Source organism: Trichoderma gamsii (genome assembly GCF_001481775.2).
Source record: "Trichoderma gamsii strain T6085 chromosome Unknown Scaffold_1.2, whole genome shotgun sequence".
Classification (NCBI taxonomy): domain Eukaryota; kingdom Fungi; phylum Ascomycota; class Sordariomycetes; order Hypocreales; family Hypocreaceae; genus Trichoderma; species Trichoderma gamsii.
In genome coordinates, this window is record NW_020171338.1 from 1498948 (window position 1) to 1518702 (window position 19755).

General features: G+C 51.2%; 6 protein-coding genes across 6 annotated transcripts; 3 read left to right on the plus strand and 3 right to left on the minus strand.

Moving 5' to 3' along the window:
* Positions 1-2701: 2701 nt before the first annotated feature.
* Positions 2702-4130, plus strand: TGAM01_v200455 (hypothetical protein; the record flags this gene model as incomplete). Its single annotated transcript, XM_018806182.1, has 4 exons — positions 2702-3022; positions 3148-3217; positions 3276-3293; positions 3382-4130. 4 exons carry the CDS (start codon positions 2702-2704, stop codon positions 4128-4130), a joined length of 1158 nt encoding a protein of 385 aa, XP_018660663.1.
* A 799-nt stretch (positions 4131-4929) lies between these two features.
* Positions 4930-5739, minus strand: TGAM01_v200456 (hypothetical protein; the record flags this gene model as incomplete). Its single annotated transcript, XM_018806181.1, has 1 exon — positions 4930-5739. The coding sequence occupies one exon, from the start codon at positions 5737-5739 to the stop codon at positions 4930-4932; it is 810 nt and encodes a 269-aa protein (XP_018660662.1).
* Positions 5002-5817, plus strand: TGAM01_v200457 (hypothetical protein; the record flags this gene model as incomplete). Its single annotated transcript, XM_018806180.1, has 1 exon — positions 5002-5817. The coding sequence occupies one exon, from the start codon at positions 5002-5004 to the stop codon at positions 5815-5817; it is 816 nt and encodes a 271-aa protein (XP_018660661.1).
* Positions 5818-6346: 529 nt separating this feature from the next.
* On the minus strand, positions 6347-8023 carry TGAM01_v200458 (hypothetical protein; the record flags this gene model as incomplete). Its single annotated transcript, XM_018806179.1, has 3 exons — positions 6347-7309; positions 7409-7918; positions 7988-8023. The coding sequence occupies 3 exons, from the start codon at positions 8021-8023 to the stop codon at positions 6347-6349; spliced, it is 1509 nt and encodes a 502-aa protein (XP_018660660.1).
* A 1031-nt stretch (positions 8024-9054) lies between these two features.
* Positions 9055-10272, minus strand: TGAM01_v200459 (hypothetical protein; the record flags this gene model as incomplete). The annotated part of the gene is made up of 1 exon (XM_018806178.1): positions 9055-10272. The coding sequence occupies one exon, from the start codon at positions 10270-10272 to the stop codon at positions 9055-9057; it is 1218 nt and encodes a 405-aa protein (XP_018660659.1).
* Positions 10273-14925: 4653 nt separating this feature from the next.
* Positions 14926-16315, plus strand: TGAM01_v200460 (hypothetical protein; the record flags this gene model as incomplete). Its single annotated transcript, XM_018806177.2, has 2 exons — positions 14926-15103; positions 15180-16315. 2 exons carry the CDS (start codon positions 14926-14928, stop codon positions 16313-16315), a joined length of 1314 nt encoding a protein of 437 aa, XP_018660658.2.
* Between the last annotated feature and the right edge of the window lie 3440 nt (positions 16316-19755).

The window sequence follows — 19755 nt, forward strand, 5'->3', positions numbered from 1 at the left end:
CTTAAAGATTTGTTAACTCGTGTTTCCAAGCTTGCGCCTTGCTGATGCGCAGGGGGACGTCGTTGGCTTCCAAGCCCTTTGCGCGTTTGTCTCTTTCTGCTCTGCTCGATTTGAAATCACCGTTGACTCATAAGCTAGATATCGGTGGGATTGCTAGAGCACCCTTAGCCCTAGAGTGAGGATTTTGTGTTTCGCTTGCCGTGCTGTGTGCTTCGTAGGTGCCTTGGTTAGTCATGCCATGCCATCATGCCGCAAGGTCGCGATGTTCCAAAGCTGAGTTTCATACCTGGGTCATGTTGCATCCGCTACGACATCAGCCGCTGCACAAGCTATACGTGCCGCTGCACAAGATGCTGCACAAAGCTGCACTGGTTAAAAGTCACAACCGCCGTCAGCCTGCAGCTGGTGTTGCTAGCAGTACATGCCATACTGCGCCGTAGATGTATGGGTATGGAGAAACTGGACAAGTCTCCGATGCCACCACCACTAGGGCATGGCGGGGGATGCTCGAGCACAGATTGCGATCCTTGCTGCTTGGCGGAGACACAAGATATTCGATCCAGGCGTCGTGACTGGATGGGCAGGCACAGGCACCGTTTGTAGCTGCCACGTTTTGATGTCACCGCTGGGGAGGGAAGAGCCGAGCCTACTGCGTCCCTCCCTCCCTCCTTCCTCCATCTCGCGGCCTATAAGAGCAGCGTATTCGAGTGCCGGTAAAGGCAGGTAAGAAGGCTCTGCTGCCCCCTGTTGGGTTATACTCGCGATTGCCCAGTTAGTACATTGCGCTGTTGCTGCCCAGGCAGTAGCTTAGAAGTACATGATGCTATTTGGACGCTACAACTACACGCTTTTTGTATGCTTGGCAGTTCCGCGAGTGAGAACACGCCACTTGCAGCTGGGATTCACTGCATCTCCAGGGTTGCTTCGCTTTCCAGCTGACCTGCTGATACCTCTTGATACCCAACAGCAACCACCGATAGGCCAGGCTCAAGGTATTCACGTGTGCACCTGGATTCTCCTGTATGGAAGACGCACGGAGCGCTCCTCTATGGAGACATGCAATGATCCTTCACTGCATGCTTTAGCACTTATCTTGCCCAGACGTGGTGGCCTTGTTGCGTCCAATGATGCAGCCCGCAGGGATCGAGTGCTGGATTACTGCTGCTACTACTGCTATCTGCAATCTTGATGAGAGGCACAGCCCCTCCAAGTGGGCTCAAAAGGCTCTGGATGATTTGCTGCAACACCACGTTTTCGGCAGCTGTGATAGGAGAAAAATCTGAAGCGCGAGACAAGCCAAACGCGGCACATTTGGAGCACACCACTTGCCGGTCCTCGTCTTGTTACTGGTCCTTGGCCTATGGAGATGGAGCACGAGCACAAGCACGAATGCTATCCATATTCTTCAGCATTCCCCGCTTGTGTAGCTGCAGACTATGGTGCGTGCCGCTCGGGGAGGATCTCGGATGCTGCCGGGGTGCTTTTAGCCCTTCGAGGCCGAAATAGGACAGGCATCGGGTGTGTTGCATCGCGGGTATCACAGCCAACGCGTGGGTGCTCGATGATTACCTGGTGACAGGAATTACCACCACTCGATGCTACCTCACTCATGGGGTGTTTTTTGCGTTGCTCTTTGCTGATCTTATCACAAAGGCTGTGTCGATGTTGTCAAGTTGCGCGGGACTGCACAGAGCTGGGTCAGTGCGGCTTCTTCCTTTGTGCGAGCTTCACTGACTATGGCTCGAGCAGATCTGATTACTACATACCTATATCCCACTATATTATTACATTCACACTGGTAGTATTAATATCCACGCTGCAACGTATTACCACGAGTAAGACTGCGACATACTTGTGCGTGTAAGCGAACCAACAACCTCTCTGTACTACTACACATCATCTGCACGCTGTCTGCGCGCCCGCAGGCCCGATTCGTGCTACCACTTCGGGACCCTGCTCGTCTGTCCAGTACCGCGGATCGGGCTCGTCCGGCTGCTGCCTGTTCATTGCTTGTGTGTGCCAGTATCGGACGCCTGAATCGCCGGCAGGAGGCATTGTCTGGGAAGCATCTCTTACACCACACTTCCACTATCAGACTACATTAGCTCGAAGAGCAAGGGCACCGTATTTCATGTCTTCTGTGCTTCTGGATTATCCACCGGCTGCGAAATTAGCAACAGGCCCGGGCAAACTGACGGCGAGCCGTGTTATACAAGGGACCGGCAGCGCGCCTAGATGTGCCATGCCAAAAGCTTAACCGACTGTGACTAGTGCTTAATGTATGAGGATTCAAGCTCCGCCAATTAAGCGCGACGGCGGGAAAAAGAAAATAAGAAACAGCTCTTGGGCTGATGCAGGCTACTGCTCACTTACAAGACAGCGAGGTGCCAAGCTGTGGCTGTTGACCCTTTCCATCTTCCTCGGTAGTTGCGCGTCAAAGTAGCTTCTGTGCCACGGCGGAGAAGGCAGAGATGAGAGGCTAATTAGGGGACCCCCTCATCTTCACGGAATATGCCTGCTAGTGCCTGGCAGGGAAGCGTCTAAAAGGGACTTGCTGCTAACAGTAGTCTTTCTTCAACGGTGGAGCGTCAGGTTCCACTTCGGTCCTAACCGTCTCTCTCTTAAGGCAAACAAAGGGTCATGGCTCCGTCTGCAGTCAAGTCCAACCCAACTCATTTATCCACACGCTTCCTAGGGCACCATGTATGACGACGATGACACCACGTTTTCGCTGGTGTCAACAGCGTCGGTGACGGATGCGACGAGCGTCACGACGCGGACAGAGCTCGAGCACGCGGACGACGACATTGATTTTGAAATTGACGACGCCACCAGCGACTTCGAGAGCGGCTGGGAGGTTTCATCAGGGCCGTCCACCTCCGTGCCCCCGAGCGTTTACGAAGACGAGATTGCCTACGGCCGGCGCTATCATGGCTTCCGCAGAGGCATCTATCCCATGCCCAACGATGAGGTCGAGCGTCACAGGGAGGAAACAGTCCACGCCCTGTTTCTCCAGCTAATGGTACGTCCTGCTCTGCTTCGCGCGCCGGCGTATGGCGCAGGATGCCTTCAGCCTCGCTCGGTGTTGCCGAGCATCAACCACCTACTTGGGTTATCAAATGCTTAGAGGGATAATTTGGGTTGTAGGGCGGGCATTTGTTCTATGCCAACATCGGCGATTACCCCCAGAAAATCATTGACATCGGAACTGGCATTGGTAAGTCGCTTTGGCGAAGCGCTATAAAGTACTCAAATGCTAATAAGCTCTCGAACAGGAATATGGCCCATAGATGGTATGGCAATACTTGTGCATATTCGCGTGTATACCGGCGCAACGACTTGTTCTTTTTGGCGCATAATTGACTGATATCCTTTTGGTAGTCGCTGATCAGCATCCAAGCGCAAGCGTCATTGGCACTGACCTTTCACCCATTCAACCACCATGGGTGCCTATCAACGTGCGCATGTTTATCGAGGATAGCGAGGAGCCTGAGTGGCTGCACGGATCGGATTTCGACCTTGTACACTTCCGACAAATGACTCATGTGTTTCGAAACCTTCAGGGCCTTCTTACCAAGATATATCCGTTCGTCCCCGTTGTTGCTGATGTGCCGCCCTTTCCGACCCTAGAAACAGTAGCTAATTATTGGGAGGATAGACATGTTAAGAACGGTGGCTGGGTGGAATTCCACGAACTCATTTTCGAAATCCGGTGCGACGATGGATCTATGAAAGAAGACGACCCCCTTCGAGTGTTTATCGAGTCGATGAAGGACGGCTTGCGAGTTTACGGCATCAATATTCTTACCATCAATGAACTTGAGCAGATTCTTGGAGAAGCTGGATTCACAAACGTCCACTGCATCACAAAAAAAGTACCGATATCGACCTGGCCACGCGACAAGACTCTGCGAGCTCTGGGTGTCTTCATGAAAACCACCATTAACGATTCTCTTGGAGCCATGGCCGCGAAACCCCTCGCAGCCCTAAACCTCTCTCCTGCACAACGAGTGGCCATGCTGGAAGCAGCGCGAGAGAGCCTGGAAGACACATCGATCCATCGCTACATCAACTGCTGTGTTTGCTACGCGCAAAAGAGAGAAGGCCACTATGCCGAGAGCCTCTATTGAGCTGTATCCGCGTACTTGGCCTCTGCTTTCCTTTACGTTGTTCGCTATGATCTTAAACGCTGGATTTTTTCCCCTCTCGGATGGGACACTTGATCTTTAACAAGGGTTACACCCTTGATCTGCACTTGAAAGTGATTGGCCTGTTTTATTTGATTTACTTTGCTCATACGGAGTTGCACCGGGATTTTCTATTAGAGATTGTGTATAGGGCTTATTGCTGGCATCAAAAAGCTTTTGCGAGTCTGCATTCAAATGTTACTTTATAAGGGGTGGCCTTGTCCCTTTTTTCTGGTCTACAATGCATATCTTTGATATATATATACTATATAATAATACCCGTGGCACTGCAATGCCGCTTATAGGATTCATTTCACACAGCCTTGTGTCTCACTACTGCTGAATTCATGGCTAAGCAATGAGCTGAATTAGAACCAAAGCTGATACAGTCAACATTTTATGAGCCCATGCCTCTAGAGCTAAGCTCATGTGCCATTATCAAATAGGATGAGCTTTAGATACTTTCTTCTTTTGCGAGGTTACTACAAAGAGCACAGATTACCCCTTCTACTTGTAGGACATCCCCTCGAGGTAAGGTAGTAGGATAGACATGTGGCTGACACATCCGCGCTAGCGAGTGGCCGTAGCTTTCTGATCCAATTGCTGCGCCCAAGAGCTCCAACTTTTCGCCTCTCATCATCCCTGCACAACCACCACCATTACAACAGCTCTTTATCTTCTACAGCTCAATTCACCACTAGGATATTGCTTCTCACTACCTACCAAATCGATCGACAATTCGTTAATCAGCTGCAAACACCTCATCCCGGGCGTTTTTGCCCAAGCCAAACCCCCAAAGACCAAATCGACCACCATGGCCGCCACAACAGCCACCTCGTCCTCGTCCAGAGACCCCGTCGCCACCATCCTCAACCACGCCGCGCACTCCTACAGCTTCCGCTTCTCGCCGTTCCTCCGCCAGACGTACCAAGTCGGCCTCTCCCCCGACCGCCCGATATGCAAAGCCTTCCAGGCGGGCAGCTGCCCCAACGGCACGCGCTGCTCGGAGCGCCACGTCTCGGACGGCCGCTCCAAGGACGGCTCGCAGCAGCAGCAGCAGCAGCACCCGTCGGGCGGGCTCAACTCGCTGGTGTGCAAGCACTGGCTGCGTGGCCTGTGCAAGAAGGGCGAGCAGTGCGAGTTCTTGCACGAGTACAACCTGCGTAAGATGCCCGAGTGCAACTTCTTCATGCGCAACGGGTACTGCTCCAACGGCGAGGAGTGTCTGTATCTGCACGTCGATCCGCTGTCGAAGCTGCCGCCGTGTCCGCACTATGATATGGGCTTTTGCCCGCTGGGCCCGCTGTGCGCGAAGAAGCATGTGAGGAGGAAGTTGTGCGTGTACTATCTCGCGGGGTTCTGTCCTGATGGGCCGGAGTGCAAGATGGGCTCGCATCCGAAGTGGTCCAAGGATTTGGAGAAGCCTGTGCCTAAGAGCGCGGAGAAGAGTGAGGATGAGGTGAAGCCGGATATGAGGCAGTTGTTTGGGGGGGATGATGATGGGGATCGGTTTAGGGATGGGGGGAGGGGGGAGAGGGAGGATCGTGGGCATGGGAGACATGGAAGGGGAGGAGGGGGAAGATGGAGAGGCGGAGGTGGACGGGGGAGGTATAGGAGTAGGGGACATTGAGAGGATGCTGAGTGGGATTATGATTACGAAGTGGAAGAAACTGAGGAGGACTCATGGTTGCTACAATGCATCATTGCTTTACTTTTCGAGCCTATAATGATACCCTATTGGGAATGGAGGCTATTTGGGAGGAAACAGGCCTACTTGGTTCACATTGAGCGTTACATAGAAAATTAGCATACGGTCTCTGGAATAATAAAGGGAAACATCAAGTATAAAAATGGTTCAATGAATGAGTGGTCAAATTTAGTAAAAGTCGTGAGCGTATCTATGTACCGTCAATGAGTATGAGAGTGGGTTTCCTTTCCATGTATACATAAAACATCCAATCGTTAAATACGGGCTTTCAACATATATATATATACCCATAGTGCCAACTGTTGGCCATGCTGTCCCGGCAGGCTGTGTGTCATGAAAAATCCAAGAAATAAAAAGAAAAGAAAATGATTTGTCTTTCTTTTCTCTGTTTTACTCCTTTTTTTTTGTGTTTTGCAATTTTTGTTTTGTTTTCATTTCTGTTAAGAGACTTTTAAGCAGCGGTGGCCTCGGGAGCAGGTTCCTCCCACTTGGCAGTCTCTCCAGAGTTCCAGACATTGCCCTCAGACTGGACAGCAATGAACTCCTTGGATTCGGAGATGGATCCCTCTGCGCCCTCGTCGTCACTGCCATCCTCGGAGCCTTCGTATGAGCTCGTCTTCCAGGTGGAGAGCTCATCGACCTTGCGGATGCCCATCATCCATGAGACGATGCTTCGGGGGGCCCATCGGCCAACAAACCCGTAGATACTGGCGCCGAGGCCGATGCGGACGGTGTCAGACTTGACGGAGCCGTCGATGACGTCGAAAACGGTGGCATGGAGATGACGGAGAGAGCTTCCCTTCAGGCCACGGATGCGGGCTCCAGAGATGGCAGATGCGGTCTGGGCAACAAAGTTGCGTCCGTAGACATGTCTGGCACCATCGGGCCAGATCAAAGTGTCTTCGGGGTTTCCTGCGCTGGTCACCAGGCCCTGGGTTGGCGAGCCGGTGCGGATCGGCACGAAGCCGGAGAAGTCAAAGGTGCCAAGCTGCATGTGGGTCACGGGAATGTCGAGTGGTCGCAGTTCGGCCGTCAAGACCTCGGTGAAAGCTGAGAGCGCGGAGCAGACGGTGGCCTCGGGAGCGTGGAAGGGCGGGTTGATGGAAGAGATGATGGAGGGAGTGAAGACCAGGACCTTGGGAGGGACCCATTTCTCGCCAATGGGGCCGAGCCTTGATGTGAGCAGCGGCAGGAATGTCTGGATGGTGAGGATGGGCTGCAGCAGGTGGGTGTTGAAAAGGTCGGCAAAGGCTGATGGAGGGATGGTGGCGATGGGAGAGGTCTGGTAGTGGAGGCTGGGAATCAGGAAGACGGATTTGAGGGTCAGCTGGTTCGGCTTGATGTTGGGGCCTGGAGCTCTGGGAGATGTGAGGAAGTGGGCGAAGCGCTCAATAGCGAGTCCGGCATTGGGTGGCTGGTAGCTGTCAGCAAGTGTATCTTTCATTTTGCGACTTACACACAGCGGCTTGGGCTGTCATATGAGTCTCTGTGAGAAGGGGGCAAAAGAGCTCACATTTGTGGTGTCAATGGTGAGAGGCATGATGTCTGGGCGGGAGAAAGACTTGACGGCGGCCTCATCTTCAGTGGCATTGCAGACGATGAAGACGATGAATCCGCGCCTCTCCATATCCAGAGCCAGCGTCTTGGTCAGCGGCAGTCGAGGCGACCCCGCGATAACAATGACCTCGCTGCGGCCGCCATTCTTGCTTCGCTTGGCCCTCCGCACCTTTCGCACGTATTTGTTCTGCTGGTAGCCCTTGTAGGCGATAGCGCTGGTGACGACGATGGTGGCTCCGATCAGGTACTTGTTCCTTGAGAACCAGTTCTGCAGCTTCTCGATGCTGGACAGGGGCACGACAATGACCTCTGGCTTGGGTGGGGGGAGCGGCTTCACGATATCGGGCAGCCACTCGACCGTCGCCAGCCTCTCGCGGACGGCCTCGGAGGCCTTGTCGACGCCCTTGTCGATGAACTCGGCGGCATTATCAGTGACCCGACGAAAGTGGCCCGAGATGCTCGAGAGCTAAGAGGCAAATTTTGAGGTTAGCAGCCGCGGCTATATCTCGGCGGGCGAGTCGATGGGCGGTCTTACCACGTCCATAACCTGCTGGTTGTTGTCGGACGACATGATGGGCCTCTGTCTTGAAGCGTGGAGGAGAAGAGGCAGAGGAGGAGGAGAGAGTAAGAGAGGAAGAGGAAGAAAAAGAGAAGAAAAAAGCCTAGTTGGGCTCTGAGCCTGATGACGGTATTCAGAGCAGACGCTTTCACAGGAAGGTGTGGAGACGGCCAGCTGGTCCCGGTGGATGGGTCCCGGCGGCGGCTTTGTTAGTGGGATGGAGGGAGGGCACAGCGCTACAATGCGCTATAGATATGGAGGGCGATCCTGTGATTGGTGGCGGCTGCACGGCTAGAGGGACGAGAGCTCTTCGCTCTAGGGCTAGCGGACGGCACCCGGTATGGGGGAGCAAAAAATGAGAAAGAAAAGCAGAGGGCTGGATATGGCTCTGGGAGGAATGAATCCCCAGACGATGGTTTATCTGCTGTTGTTTACAAGCATGACACGAATCCATGGACACCAATTGCAGCGCAATTATAAGGCATTTATGCATGAGCTATGCCGCGTCCCAAGAGGAGGGGAATTGGGTTCGGGCAGATTAGAGTGTCACATGCGGGCAATCAAGGGCCAGACACTGCCAACTCACCGCTCAACTGGCACTTCTCCAGGCAGCCCCGGTTTAAGGCGAGCGCATTGCACGCTCACTCGAACCAAGTCACGCCTGCATGGACGTTGATCGTGGTGGCCGTGGTTCGATTTGTCTAGCGGTGGTTTGCATGAAAGGGGTAAGATGAAACCATGCCATTTTCATTTCCTTTGATCTAACAGCTGCTTGTTCGTGAATCCTAGCTTCCTCCACCTCCCAAATCGAGAAACAAAAGATTTTTGACGCCGATAACCAAACGTTTTAGAACTCCCGCTGGACCAAGAGTGCCCCTCCCGCTCCCAAGACCCTGGTCTATATGTACAGTAATAGTATGCCCGTAATAACATGTATTCGTCCGCATCCGGCATTCGTGACTTGCTCGCATTCAAAAACAATGGGGTATCTATGTACGAGGACGCACAAGCAAATGCATGTCTATCTGCAGCCCAAGCCAATCCTAGACAAACGAAACGTATACAAGCGGGGTGACATATGCGTTATACGTGCTGGGTTTGAAGTACTGCGTCCACGTCAGATAGATGCCGTCGTCAGTCTTGCGCAGCAGGTGGTGATGCGCCTGCAGGCTGTACGACGGCAGCTCTGCGTCGCCATTGGGTCCGGAATAGAGGAGGTAGGGCGTGATCCAGGGGCCCTCTGGGCTCGGGGCCGTCGAGATATAAAAGTCTGCCCAAACGCTTGGGCTGTTCTGGCCGATCCAGATATACGACTGGGCCTTGTTGCAGTAGTAAAAGGTTCCCTGGCCTGTCGTCCCGGCATTGGGGACTGCGGCAGCCGGGTTGATGATGGCAGGCTTGGTGCTGGTCCACTTGCCGCTCACAAAGTATTGGTATTTCGTCTTGTCTTCAATGCTGTTGACCGGAACACGAGCCAGAGCAACTCCGCTCGGATACAGCAGGCCATAGAGGTAGGCATATCCACCGTTGACAACGTTGCCATAGGTTCCATAAGCAATCTCACCCGCTTTCCAGAAGCTGGTGTCCACAGGCTTCACAGTCGGGACAACGTTGACATTGGTGTTGGGCTTATAAGTCATTTTGTGGAGGGTGACTGAGGGCTGAGTTGTCAAAACCTGGAATGAACTGCCAGTTATGTGGTTGTTGGATATCCAGGTATATGCCGTGACAGTCCCATCTTGGGCCGTATTCGAGACCATTGGTGGTGAGTCCGGCCAGCTTGTCCATCTCGATGTGCCATCGGCGCAGACTCCAGAGCTCGGGCACTGGTTGGAGCCCAAAGCATAAAAGGTAGGAAGAGACGGCTGCGGGCCCTTCATCAGCAGAATGTTATTGGTGCCGTTAGATCCAGCCCCGACAGGTCCTCCGGTCTGGATGGCTGGAGATCCATCAGGGTGATGGTCAGTCCAGCCGACGGTGTTGGTAAACACCCATCCGAACTGATCAGTGCCAGGGAGGCGGACGGCCGTGTCTCTGCAAGTCCAAAACGTGCGGCCGCCCATGTTCACTGAGCCGCATGAGTCGCGGCTGACACTGGGGTCCGTGACATTGGCCACAAGAGTTGCGCTCTTGGCTTGAGGTCGGTACTGAACGGCAGGTTTTCGAGAAACTACAAATGTTTTTTTTGCGCCCTCCTGAACAGGGAGGGCGTATGAAACTGAAACAGCCAAGCTGGCGGCAAGAAGTTGAATAAGATGCATCGTTAATCGCTGAAGTCTAATGAATGATAGACGAAATGAATGTAGGCAGCAACGACGCCAAAAGGAACGACGAGAAGACGCGCAAAAAGTCGGATAGCCTTATTATACCTGATGTCCAGCATCAGCCACTGGCGTATATCGAACCTAAAGCTGCTCAAAAATGAATGACGACCGGTGTCTTGGGTTCCAGACCCTGACTTTCCGTGAAATGGCGGGCGCGTGAAGAGAGGGAAAGTTCGAGACCATCAAGGCTGAAGAGAAAAAACACCATCGCCACCGGTAGCGCAGCGCGTCAGTCCAATATATGAGACGCCAGCACAAGCGCCTTATGCACGCTGAGATTCAGCCTCAGCCCCTGCCATTCCTTGCCTTTCTTGGAACGATAAGGCAGCGTCGCAGTTGATCTGGAGACTCCAGTCGCTGGCAGCTAATTAGTCTAGAACTGGACCCGTGGGCGGCAAGCCCGTCCCGAATAGCTTGACGAGCGCCGAGGATCTAGAATAGCATCAAAAAGCTGCGGGCTAAGCCAATAGCGCTGAAGCTTAGAGGCTTCGTGAGCAGATTGATAGTTTGTAGATAGCGTTTCCGAGCCATACTAGACCCGCTTGTCACCACTTTCTCTTGCAACAGGTGACCAACTATCTTTTGTTTTTCTTCCATGGCCATTTGTTTTTTTTGAGGTGGTGAAACGTTTGCTGCATTGATTGGCAGGGACACAGCTGGATCTGGCCAGGAACAGCGTGGCTGGAGCAATCTGTAGCGCTGTTCTGAGCGAATCGAGGCGGGACGACAACGGAACAATCGACTAGACTAGGCAAATCTGTGGTCGATCTCAGGCTAGCTTTGGGGCTACGGTCTTGCCCTTGTCTCTATATTTGATAAGAGCTAGGCCTGGATACGGGGTACCGAACCGATCATGAATGCCGTAGTATCACTAACACGAGACATCCAAGTCGTAGAGTTAGAAGCCGCCAAACTCTACACATACTTTTGACTCGGTAAGAATGGAACATGTAAAAGTTAGAATTAAGTTTGTGATCCTGCCCAAACGAAAGAACATGGCGTCTATAGACAGGGTAGAGTAAACGCAGAAAGCGGCCATTTATGACTATACGATATGCCTCTGTAGGAACTTGCTGAGAAACATCATCTTTGCTCTATGAAGGTCGTGCATGTGTGCTATAATATCTTGGAGACTCTCGAACTTGACCATTGGGCTAAAACCTTTGTATATTTTTTTAGAAGCATTAACTCTTTGGAGAATAGAGCCTCCAATATATTCCAAAGGAATAATCATTGATGTGACGAACTGGACGGCTGACACATATCCGGCCCCTAGCCGATGAATGCCGCTATTAGACAACTCCGTGATACAGAAAGAGTTGTGTCAAATGCATATTATCGGGCATTTTCACGATTTAGATCGGGACTTTGTTTAGCTTGCTAGGTAGGAAGCTGCAGTAATTTTTCAGGTTTTAATTCTGTATGAAGCAAGAAAGTTATCGTCGGACCTTAATCATGCTATCCATCATCTTATAGTTTAAAGTTAGGCTGGAGCCTTTGATCTTGTCAATAGACTAATATACTGTAGCTCGAGAAAAGATTATGGCACATGCATTCACAATCGTCATACTCTGAAGTTAAAACTGGATGGTTTTTGGTCTCACAATAGATCATAGCTTGCGACATATTAAGTTAAGGTTGAAGTTACACATGCTATCCACTATCTCCAGTCTTTGAAGTTAGGCTGGATAGTCTTCGATCTAGCTGATAGATCATAGCTCGCGAAAAGATGATGGTATATATACCTAGCTGAAAGATGGTTCGGGGACGGATCAGTCACTCTGGGTAGCCCTACAGCAGGTAACCTTGTGAGTCTCATTTAACCAAGGATAAAACGGCTACAGATACAGTAGCTTGGTGCCATATACTATGACCAACATACTCATTCCGCTGTCGAGCTTCAAATCTAACAAAAATGTGAGATGCAAGCATAACGATCTTTGTAATAACCGATATAACAACCGATAAGCCCCAGATGGTTCCGTGGATAATAAGGGAGGCGTTTGCACTGAGCGGGATAACTGAACATTGAGAGCCGTGTGTTACCTGGCAGTAATTCGGTATCCTCCTACCATCCGGAGACACACTCGCTCAGATGGTCTACAGACTGGTACGTGAAATTGGAAGCATGCACTCCTACGCTTGGTAGAACAGCGTGCCGGTCGTGTATGCCCTAAACGTCTATAACATATACTTGAACTACTTCACGCAACACGTAGATACGGGGGCCACTCAGTATATGCCCTTCAGTACAGAACTACAACATAGAAAGCTGAAATTAAGCCCTACTCATTGTATAGCACTTGAGATGGTTACGTACGAGGTGGTTGAGGATAAGCCCGTCATTGTTCAAATCCTTGCGACTGACATGTTTATTCTTGGACGACGATGACTTGAAAACACAGTCATCATCTTTGTAAACTGGAGAGCGATTAAGGAGAGCGATATTGTTTTGATCACGATTATATGTACTATCAATTAATTGTAGTCTACTTGAGCAAAACTGAGATTCATTCTAGCTTGACTTCTCTATAATCAGCACACTGTGGATATACATCATATCGAAAACTAGCTGCTTAATGGGAAGCGTAAAGAGAGTAGGGTCCGAGTAATGGGAGTATGTCAATACGACTGTACAGACCGCGAAATCACTATAACGGCCAGTGGTAATAAGGATGCTGGGAAGAATGAACTAATTGAAAGGCGTCCGTGGAATGGAACCCTGTAGGTAGGGTTGTTCAAGGTGCTTACAAGCTGTACAACGCTGAGCATATGCCTGAGCTGTTCAGACCTCGGACATCGGCTGGAAGACACACTGAATATGCGTGATGGGCAAGATAAGTGTTTAGAGACTTAATGGACTTCTCTTAAGGCGTGTGGAATATGGCTTTACTAAATGACCTAGTGGCTGGAAGCAATCCGCTGAATTGCCTTGACTTATGCATTACCGTGTGTTTAATGTGTGAATCGCAGGCCGGCATTGACACGGAATTATACCCTCAAGTGCACTGCACGTGTCCAGAGCAAGGTAATCATCAGCGTGCTATTAAATCCTTGTCATGGAGACCATGCCGATACTATAATAAGGTGGTATAAGTAGGGGTAGCATTGATGTACTCAAGCAGCTAGTCATGCTTCCAGGACCGCTCGGTGCCAACCGTTCTTACCAACGAATGTGAGGTATCAGTCCTCATATTATATGCAATGTTCGTCTCCGCGAACTCATTGGTTTGCCTGGGCCGCGGCACACGATATGAATGGGCTGACGGTGCGAATATGCCCGTTCGGCGTCTCCGACTCAGGCTGCTGCTACGCTAAGCACACATGTACATATGCACGGCCAGAGCTACGACGCCTTTGAGGCTTAGTCTGCGGTAGAGAGTAGCATCTACAGAAAGCCAATCATCTCTCTAGATGCTTCATCTGCGGTATGTCAATGTGACAGCTTGCAGGCCGGCTACATGTGGCATCCTGGACCTTCGGACCAAGTGTCTCAGCTCCGAGGCCCACGCTGTTCGGGACAAGGGGGGCTTGCCCAAGGATCATAATACTCCTGAATATGACAGAGTTGTAGCCAGTCGAGTACGTCTACAAGCGTTGTACTTGATTGTACCTGTATGTTCTCTTATGTGACAGTTTTACCCTGAAATGTGACGGGCGGCGTAGACAAAGTAACTCAAAACGATAAGCCTGTACGCAAGCCTTTCATGCCATTAGTTTACGGAACTCGGACGGCAGCGAAAGATGGAGAATGATCTAGACACTTCTAGAGCACTCATTTCTGAATCTTCTTTTGGTACGTACTCTATTCCGAATGGATTTAGACTGGGAATATACGGGTAGAAGGCGTATATGTGGCAATAAGTTTCCTTTGATGAGCTACTCGATAACAATTATCTCCTGATTAAGAATTGATATCGGACCCCCATATTCCTATAATAGCCCGTTTCTAGCGATTGCTGGATTCGTTAAAGGCGGGTGCGCTGGTGTCGCCGAACTTGTCTGCCTTCTAGAAGCCACCCAAGTGTTAGATAAGCGTTGCTAATTTATAAGCCAGGTCCTCTATTCACCTAGCATTGCAAAGCAAAGATATTCAACACCTGATAAGGTTGAAAGGAAGTCTCTTCCAAAACATGATTCGCCTGCCCTAATCATCAGATTGTACTACCTGATATTCCTAGCTGTGATTCGTGGTAGTGCTGTCCATCATCATTCAACGTGGCGCTTAGTCATCTCGGGCCGCGTAGACTTCATGCCTTGCCATCTCGTGATTACATGAACGCTACATAAACAATCGAGTTACAGCCATCGCACTCATCCCATCCGGCGACGGTTGCGCTCGATTTTGAAAAGAGATGCTGCCATTCAAGGCATCTACCTGTGACGTGGCGAGTGTCTAGAAGCATCTTTGGTGACTTGAATCCATGTAGACATGGTTCTTCTCTCTCGATTCTCTTCCTTCTCTTGCCTTACATAGCCTGCGCCATCGCTTAATACCTTCACTTTTCCTTCGATTAGATCTTAGACGGAACACGATACTGTTACAAACTAAAGAGCAAATTATCCATTAATCACAACGGTTCAGTCAATATGCCGGAACATGATCCCCTGGTTTTATCCTACCGTCATCTGGCGCAGTTTCGGCGCGCTGATGATGCGTTGACGACCTTGAAGAAAGTGGCTTCTTTGGTGAAGCCGATTATGCGTAGTCGAGGATGGAAAGTTGGAGAGCTGGCCGAATTCTATCCATCACAGCAGAACCTACTAGGTGTGTATACCACTACAATTTTTTTTTTTGTTTCTTACTTGGGTATCCAAGGTTGTGATTAACCTTTTGTGAATAGGGCTTAATGTCAATCGCGGGCAGAAAATATGCTTGAGACTACGCTATCCACAGGACCAGAATCAATTTCTTCCAACAGAGAGTGTCGTTGACACTATGCTGCATGAGCTGTGCCACATTGTACACGGACCTCATGACGCCAAGTTTCACGCCCTCTGGGACCAGCTGCGTGATGAATGGCAGGGTCTCCTCTACAAAGGCTATACAGGCGAAGGATTTTTGTCCAATGGCCACCGTCTGGGCGGGAGACAAACGTTGCCACCCCATGAAGTGCAACGGCTTGCCCGTACCGCTGCTGAAAAGCGAAAAGCCCACCAACAATTAACTCAAGGGTCGGGGCGACGCCTTGGCGGAGGAGACGTATCACGGCCGCCAAGGCCAGGCAGGAACCTACGTCAAGCAGCAGCGGCAGCGGCCGAGAGACGCAACAAAGCGCTTGAGGGCTGCGCCACTGAGAAGCTTAGTGAGAACGAGATACATGATATTGCAGATACGGCATCGAAGAATGGATTCCGGACACAAGCCGAAGAGGATGAGGCCAACGAGCTTGCCATCTCTCAAGCACTGTGGGAGCTCGCTCAGGAAGACGAGTTGGCCAGTTCAGGTGGTTCGTATATAACCTCATCGCCAGCGGAAAAGGTTATGAATGGAGGCGGGAACGCCTCTGTATTTGGCAACAGGGGCTCAAATGCAGGACCAAACAGCACCAGCCGTGATGACAATAAGAGACCGGCATCCCCTCGACCAGACGAAGGATCCTTCTGGGTATGTTCGGTATGCACTCTGCACAACCCACAGAGCTTCCTGTGCTGTGATGCCTGTGGAGTAGAACGCAGTGAGACGACATTGAGCATACCGGTGAAGCCGAGACAGCCTGGACCGAGACCAGCTGTCATCGACTTAACAAATAGCCCCCCAAAGAAGAAGACAAAGGCTGGTGAGGCCTCACGAACAGCACAGACGACGCAGACGACACAGCGACAACCAATATCGACGTCGGCACTGGTCTCCACGTCGGCACCGGCCCCAGCCCCCCCTCGGCCGTCCACTTGGCGCTGCGAGTATTGCGCGACAGAGATGGAGCGGCAGTGGTGGACCTGCTCAAATTGCGGGCAGATGAAGTTTAACTCACGATAGGTTGGCGAGGAGGGTGGCGCGATACGACTAATGACTTACAGGTGGCATTCTCGCCTAATGAAGCCGAACGAGGCATGGCATGGGTGGGACACGAGGAAGAGGATGCGGTGAAGTTACTGAGGGGAGCGTGTCTTTGAATGACCCATAAAAGCGCCTAGATGCCCTTGATTGTTTGGGGATGGGGGATGTTTACTTACTTGTCCGAGCTGTATGGAGCTGGTATGCATGCAGGAGGAGCCCTTCACGGCAGGAAAAATTCAAACCAGGGCTTTTTTTTGCGCTGAGCTCTCAATTCTGGACCCGGGTACCATTAGGAAAGGCGCCGATTTAGAAAATGGAGTTAAGATCGCCTTGGTGGAGCCCTGCCAGCATTTGCTGTATGGACGGGTGGTATAAGTGGCAGCTCATTGTTGTTTCGGCTTCTGAGAAGCAAAAGAGCCGGCGAGCTGTATGTATGCAGCACTGCTATTTTCGAGCAAGTTGACATGTAGTCACTTTTGGCTGACGGACGATAGCGATTTAGCACGCGTGTATTCTGTTAGATGAGCAAGGATCATTACAGTATTGGCGGCGCGAGGAGCGAGCTGCACATGGGGACACGCCAAGCTGTTGTTGGTGGACGGATAAAGCTCAGTACTATGCTAGACTAGCAGTATACCTACTTGCAGTGCGACTATACGACGCATGCACGAGCATGTACCCATCTATAGTGTGGAAGTGCTGCCTAGCAGCAGTAGCAAGCCGTCGGAGAAATGAAATGTGAATTGTCGCATCTCGGAAAAGGATACAAAGGGGTACGAGTGGTGTACAAGGTGAGACTGAGAAGAGGTCTGCTGGGCTCTCCGGAAGCCAGCCGATACACGTATATGAGCCCTTGGTCCCTTGATCCCTGGGTGTCAGATATAAGTTGTAATGCTAGTCGTCGTATGTATGAGTAATGCTACGGATTAACCGGCTAGTATTGCTATTTTTATGTAGTTTATAGACGTTATGGACGGTCCTTGCGCAAATTGAATCCGACTTGAGGGTGTAGCGAGATTTCTGTGGCTGTGGACAAACCAATAGTCTCTCCAGGCAAGGAGATAGAATCAAGGCCCCGGCCACCATCCAAGGGGTTGAAAAAAAAAGGTGAAGAGGGCACAAAGCAAAAAGCAAAGATTGAAGATGTAACTTCATCACAAAGCGTGTCTCAGGTCATAAAGCGCCGGTGCAGTTCTGGTCACCAGACAGAAACTTGCAGCTATAGCTAGGTAGCTTTGCAAAAACACTTGCACCGAGCGAGAGAGCTATAACTCTCCCTCTCCCTCTCTCTGGGCTTATGCTTGTGTTCTAGACAAACGGGTGGACCCGAGAAGCCTCTTTTTACTACTTTTTTTCCTTTATTTTCTTTCTTTCTTGGGCGTTTGTCAGGAGGGGACCCCTGTTGCGCTGGTCGCTGCAGGCGGTAGTTTTGGACAGGGATATGGCAAGTGAGGCTTGTCATGAAAATTAGTGCGGCCAAAAGAAACACACACACACATAGACGCCTGAACTAAGAGGTCTAGAGTGGAAAATGGAGGGCAGCTGAGGTCAGGAGAGTGGAAAAAAGCAAAACTGTTTAAGGGGTCGTCCCAGCTCTGGCAAAGCGCCATCTGATTGGATCGTGTATCAATGGCTTGAGGCGTGTGGTCGTCTCACCCAGCTGGCTTTCACTTTCTCGCCTTCTCTATTGCTCTTACACCCTTGCTTTGGATCGCTCTGATTTGCCGAGCCTCGTCGCTTCTTGGATCTGATGGGCAAGCTTGGCGGCGAACAGGCACGCATTCAAGGCACTACCAGATACTACCTACTCAGCTACTGTAAGCTATGGACTCAGTCTGTGTGTGCTTAACAACGGCCTTTGCGGAGGGTGTGGCTCGTCTTAGTCGGGGTCTTGCGCCCGTCGGATGAGGGCGAAGGAGCTGATGGCACGAGAATCAAATCAATGGAAATAACAAAACAAAAAAAAAAAAAGGGTGCTGGGAAGGATCCTGCATAAGATAGAGATCCATCGCCGGGGTCCATGTTTCGGCAAGATCAGCCAAAAGCCAAAATGGCCAGCATCCATACTTGTTTTTTGTGTATGCAACCCGGGCCGAAAACACAGCAAGATCAGCCTTTCTCCGCTTTCTCCTAGCTGTCGGGTCGTCAATCTGCCCAGCAAGACCGTGAAGCGTCTCGGTTGCTCGTCTCAAGCAAGCAGACCATTTTAGCTGCAGTAGTGATTTGCATCAGAACTCGACGTTTTTTGTCGCCTGGGGCCCCTCTTTCGAGGCGAGCTGGGATCTGGCCAGGCTGCCGAGTCGGAAGGGGGAAAAATGGGAAAAGTCGATAAAAAAAAATAAAAAATAAAAATAAGCCCAGCCAACAGCCCAAATGGAAGCCAGTCAGATGCGGAAAGGGGACCTCGCGGACGGTGGGAGCGGCTCGCATTAGCAGCTCTCAGATGCGCGATGGGGCCTAGACTTGTGCCTCTTTTTTTACTTTTTCCTGCATCTTCCCGTCTTCCGATTTGCCAGCCTCTGCCCTCTCGCAAGACCCTTTGCGCGTTTGTGCCGCGGCCACCCCCTCTCATGGGAAAGTTGCCAAAAGCCCGAGGGCGCGCCAAATGCTCGATGGCCCCAGGCCCGATGGCAGAGACACGCGGCTAGGCTCATCGTGGAAGCGTTCATGCTCCAAAGCTGCTCTGATGCTGTCTAGCGCCTGTTTATCCAGAACAAGACGCCAGCGCTAACACCTCTGCTGATCTTTCTTTTCTGTCCCTCTCACTCGATTCCTGTATGGTTTTTTGCCACCGCAGTTTTGACAGGATGGAGACCCGTCCGTCCCACAGGAAGCACAGAACTTGTTTTTTAATGACATTTCGGTCTCTATTTTTCTTTGTAAGCCCCAGCCTGTCATGTCATTGACTGACTGGCCCTCACATAAGGCCGTGCTAAGGCGGTCAAAAGCAAAATCAAAATCAGGGCCAAACAATCGCCCCTCCCCTAAAGCCCACATTCTCTCCGCTCTCCAACAAGTGTTGTGATACAAAAAGCAAGTTTGGCGGATGCCTTGCAGCAGGGACGGGTCACCGGGTTTAATCCATATCGAGCGCAGCGGACGGAGCAGGCCGATGAGAGACAAAGGCGCGCCCCCGCCAACTCCCGGGTTCTCGTCGTCGTCAGTCAGCCTCTGATTCTTGGTTCTTGGTTCTTGGTTCTTGGTTCTTGGTTCTTGGTTCTTGGCCCTAGGCGGAACCTGGTGGGTGGTCTGGTCTCACCTGGGGACGCATGGGATACCCAAGACACTGTCTTACACCACGCAGTACCTGCCTTGGTGCTAATACTGTACATAGATAGATATACAAGGTGTTATTCCTCCTGGATATGCATACCCAGCTGGGAATCCTACATCCCTCGGCTCTGGCTGGACTGTCAGAT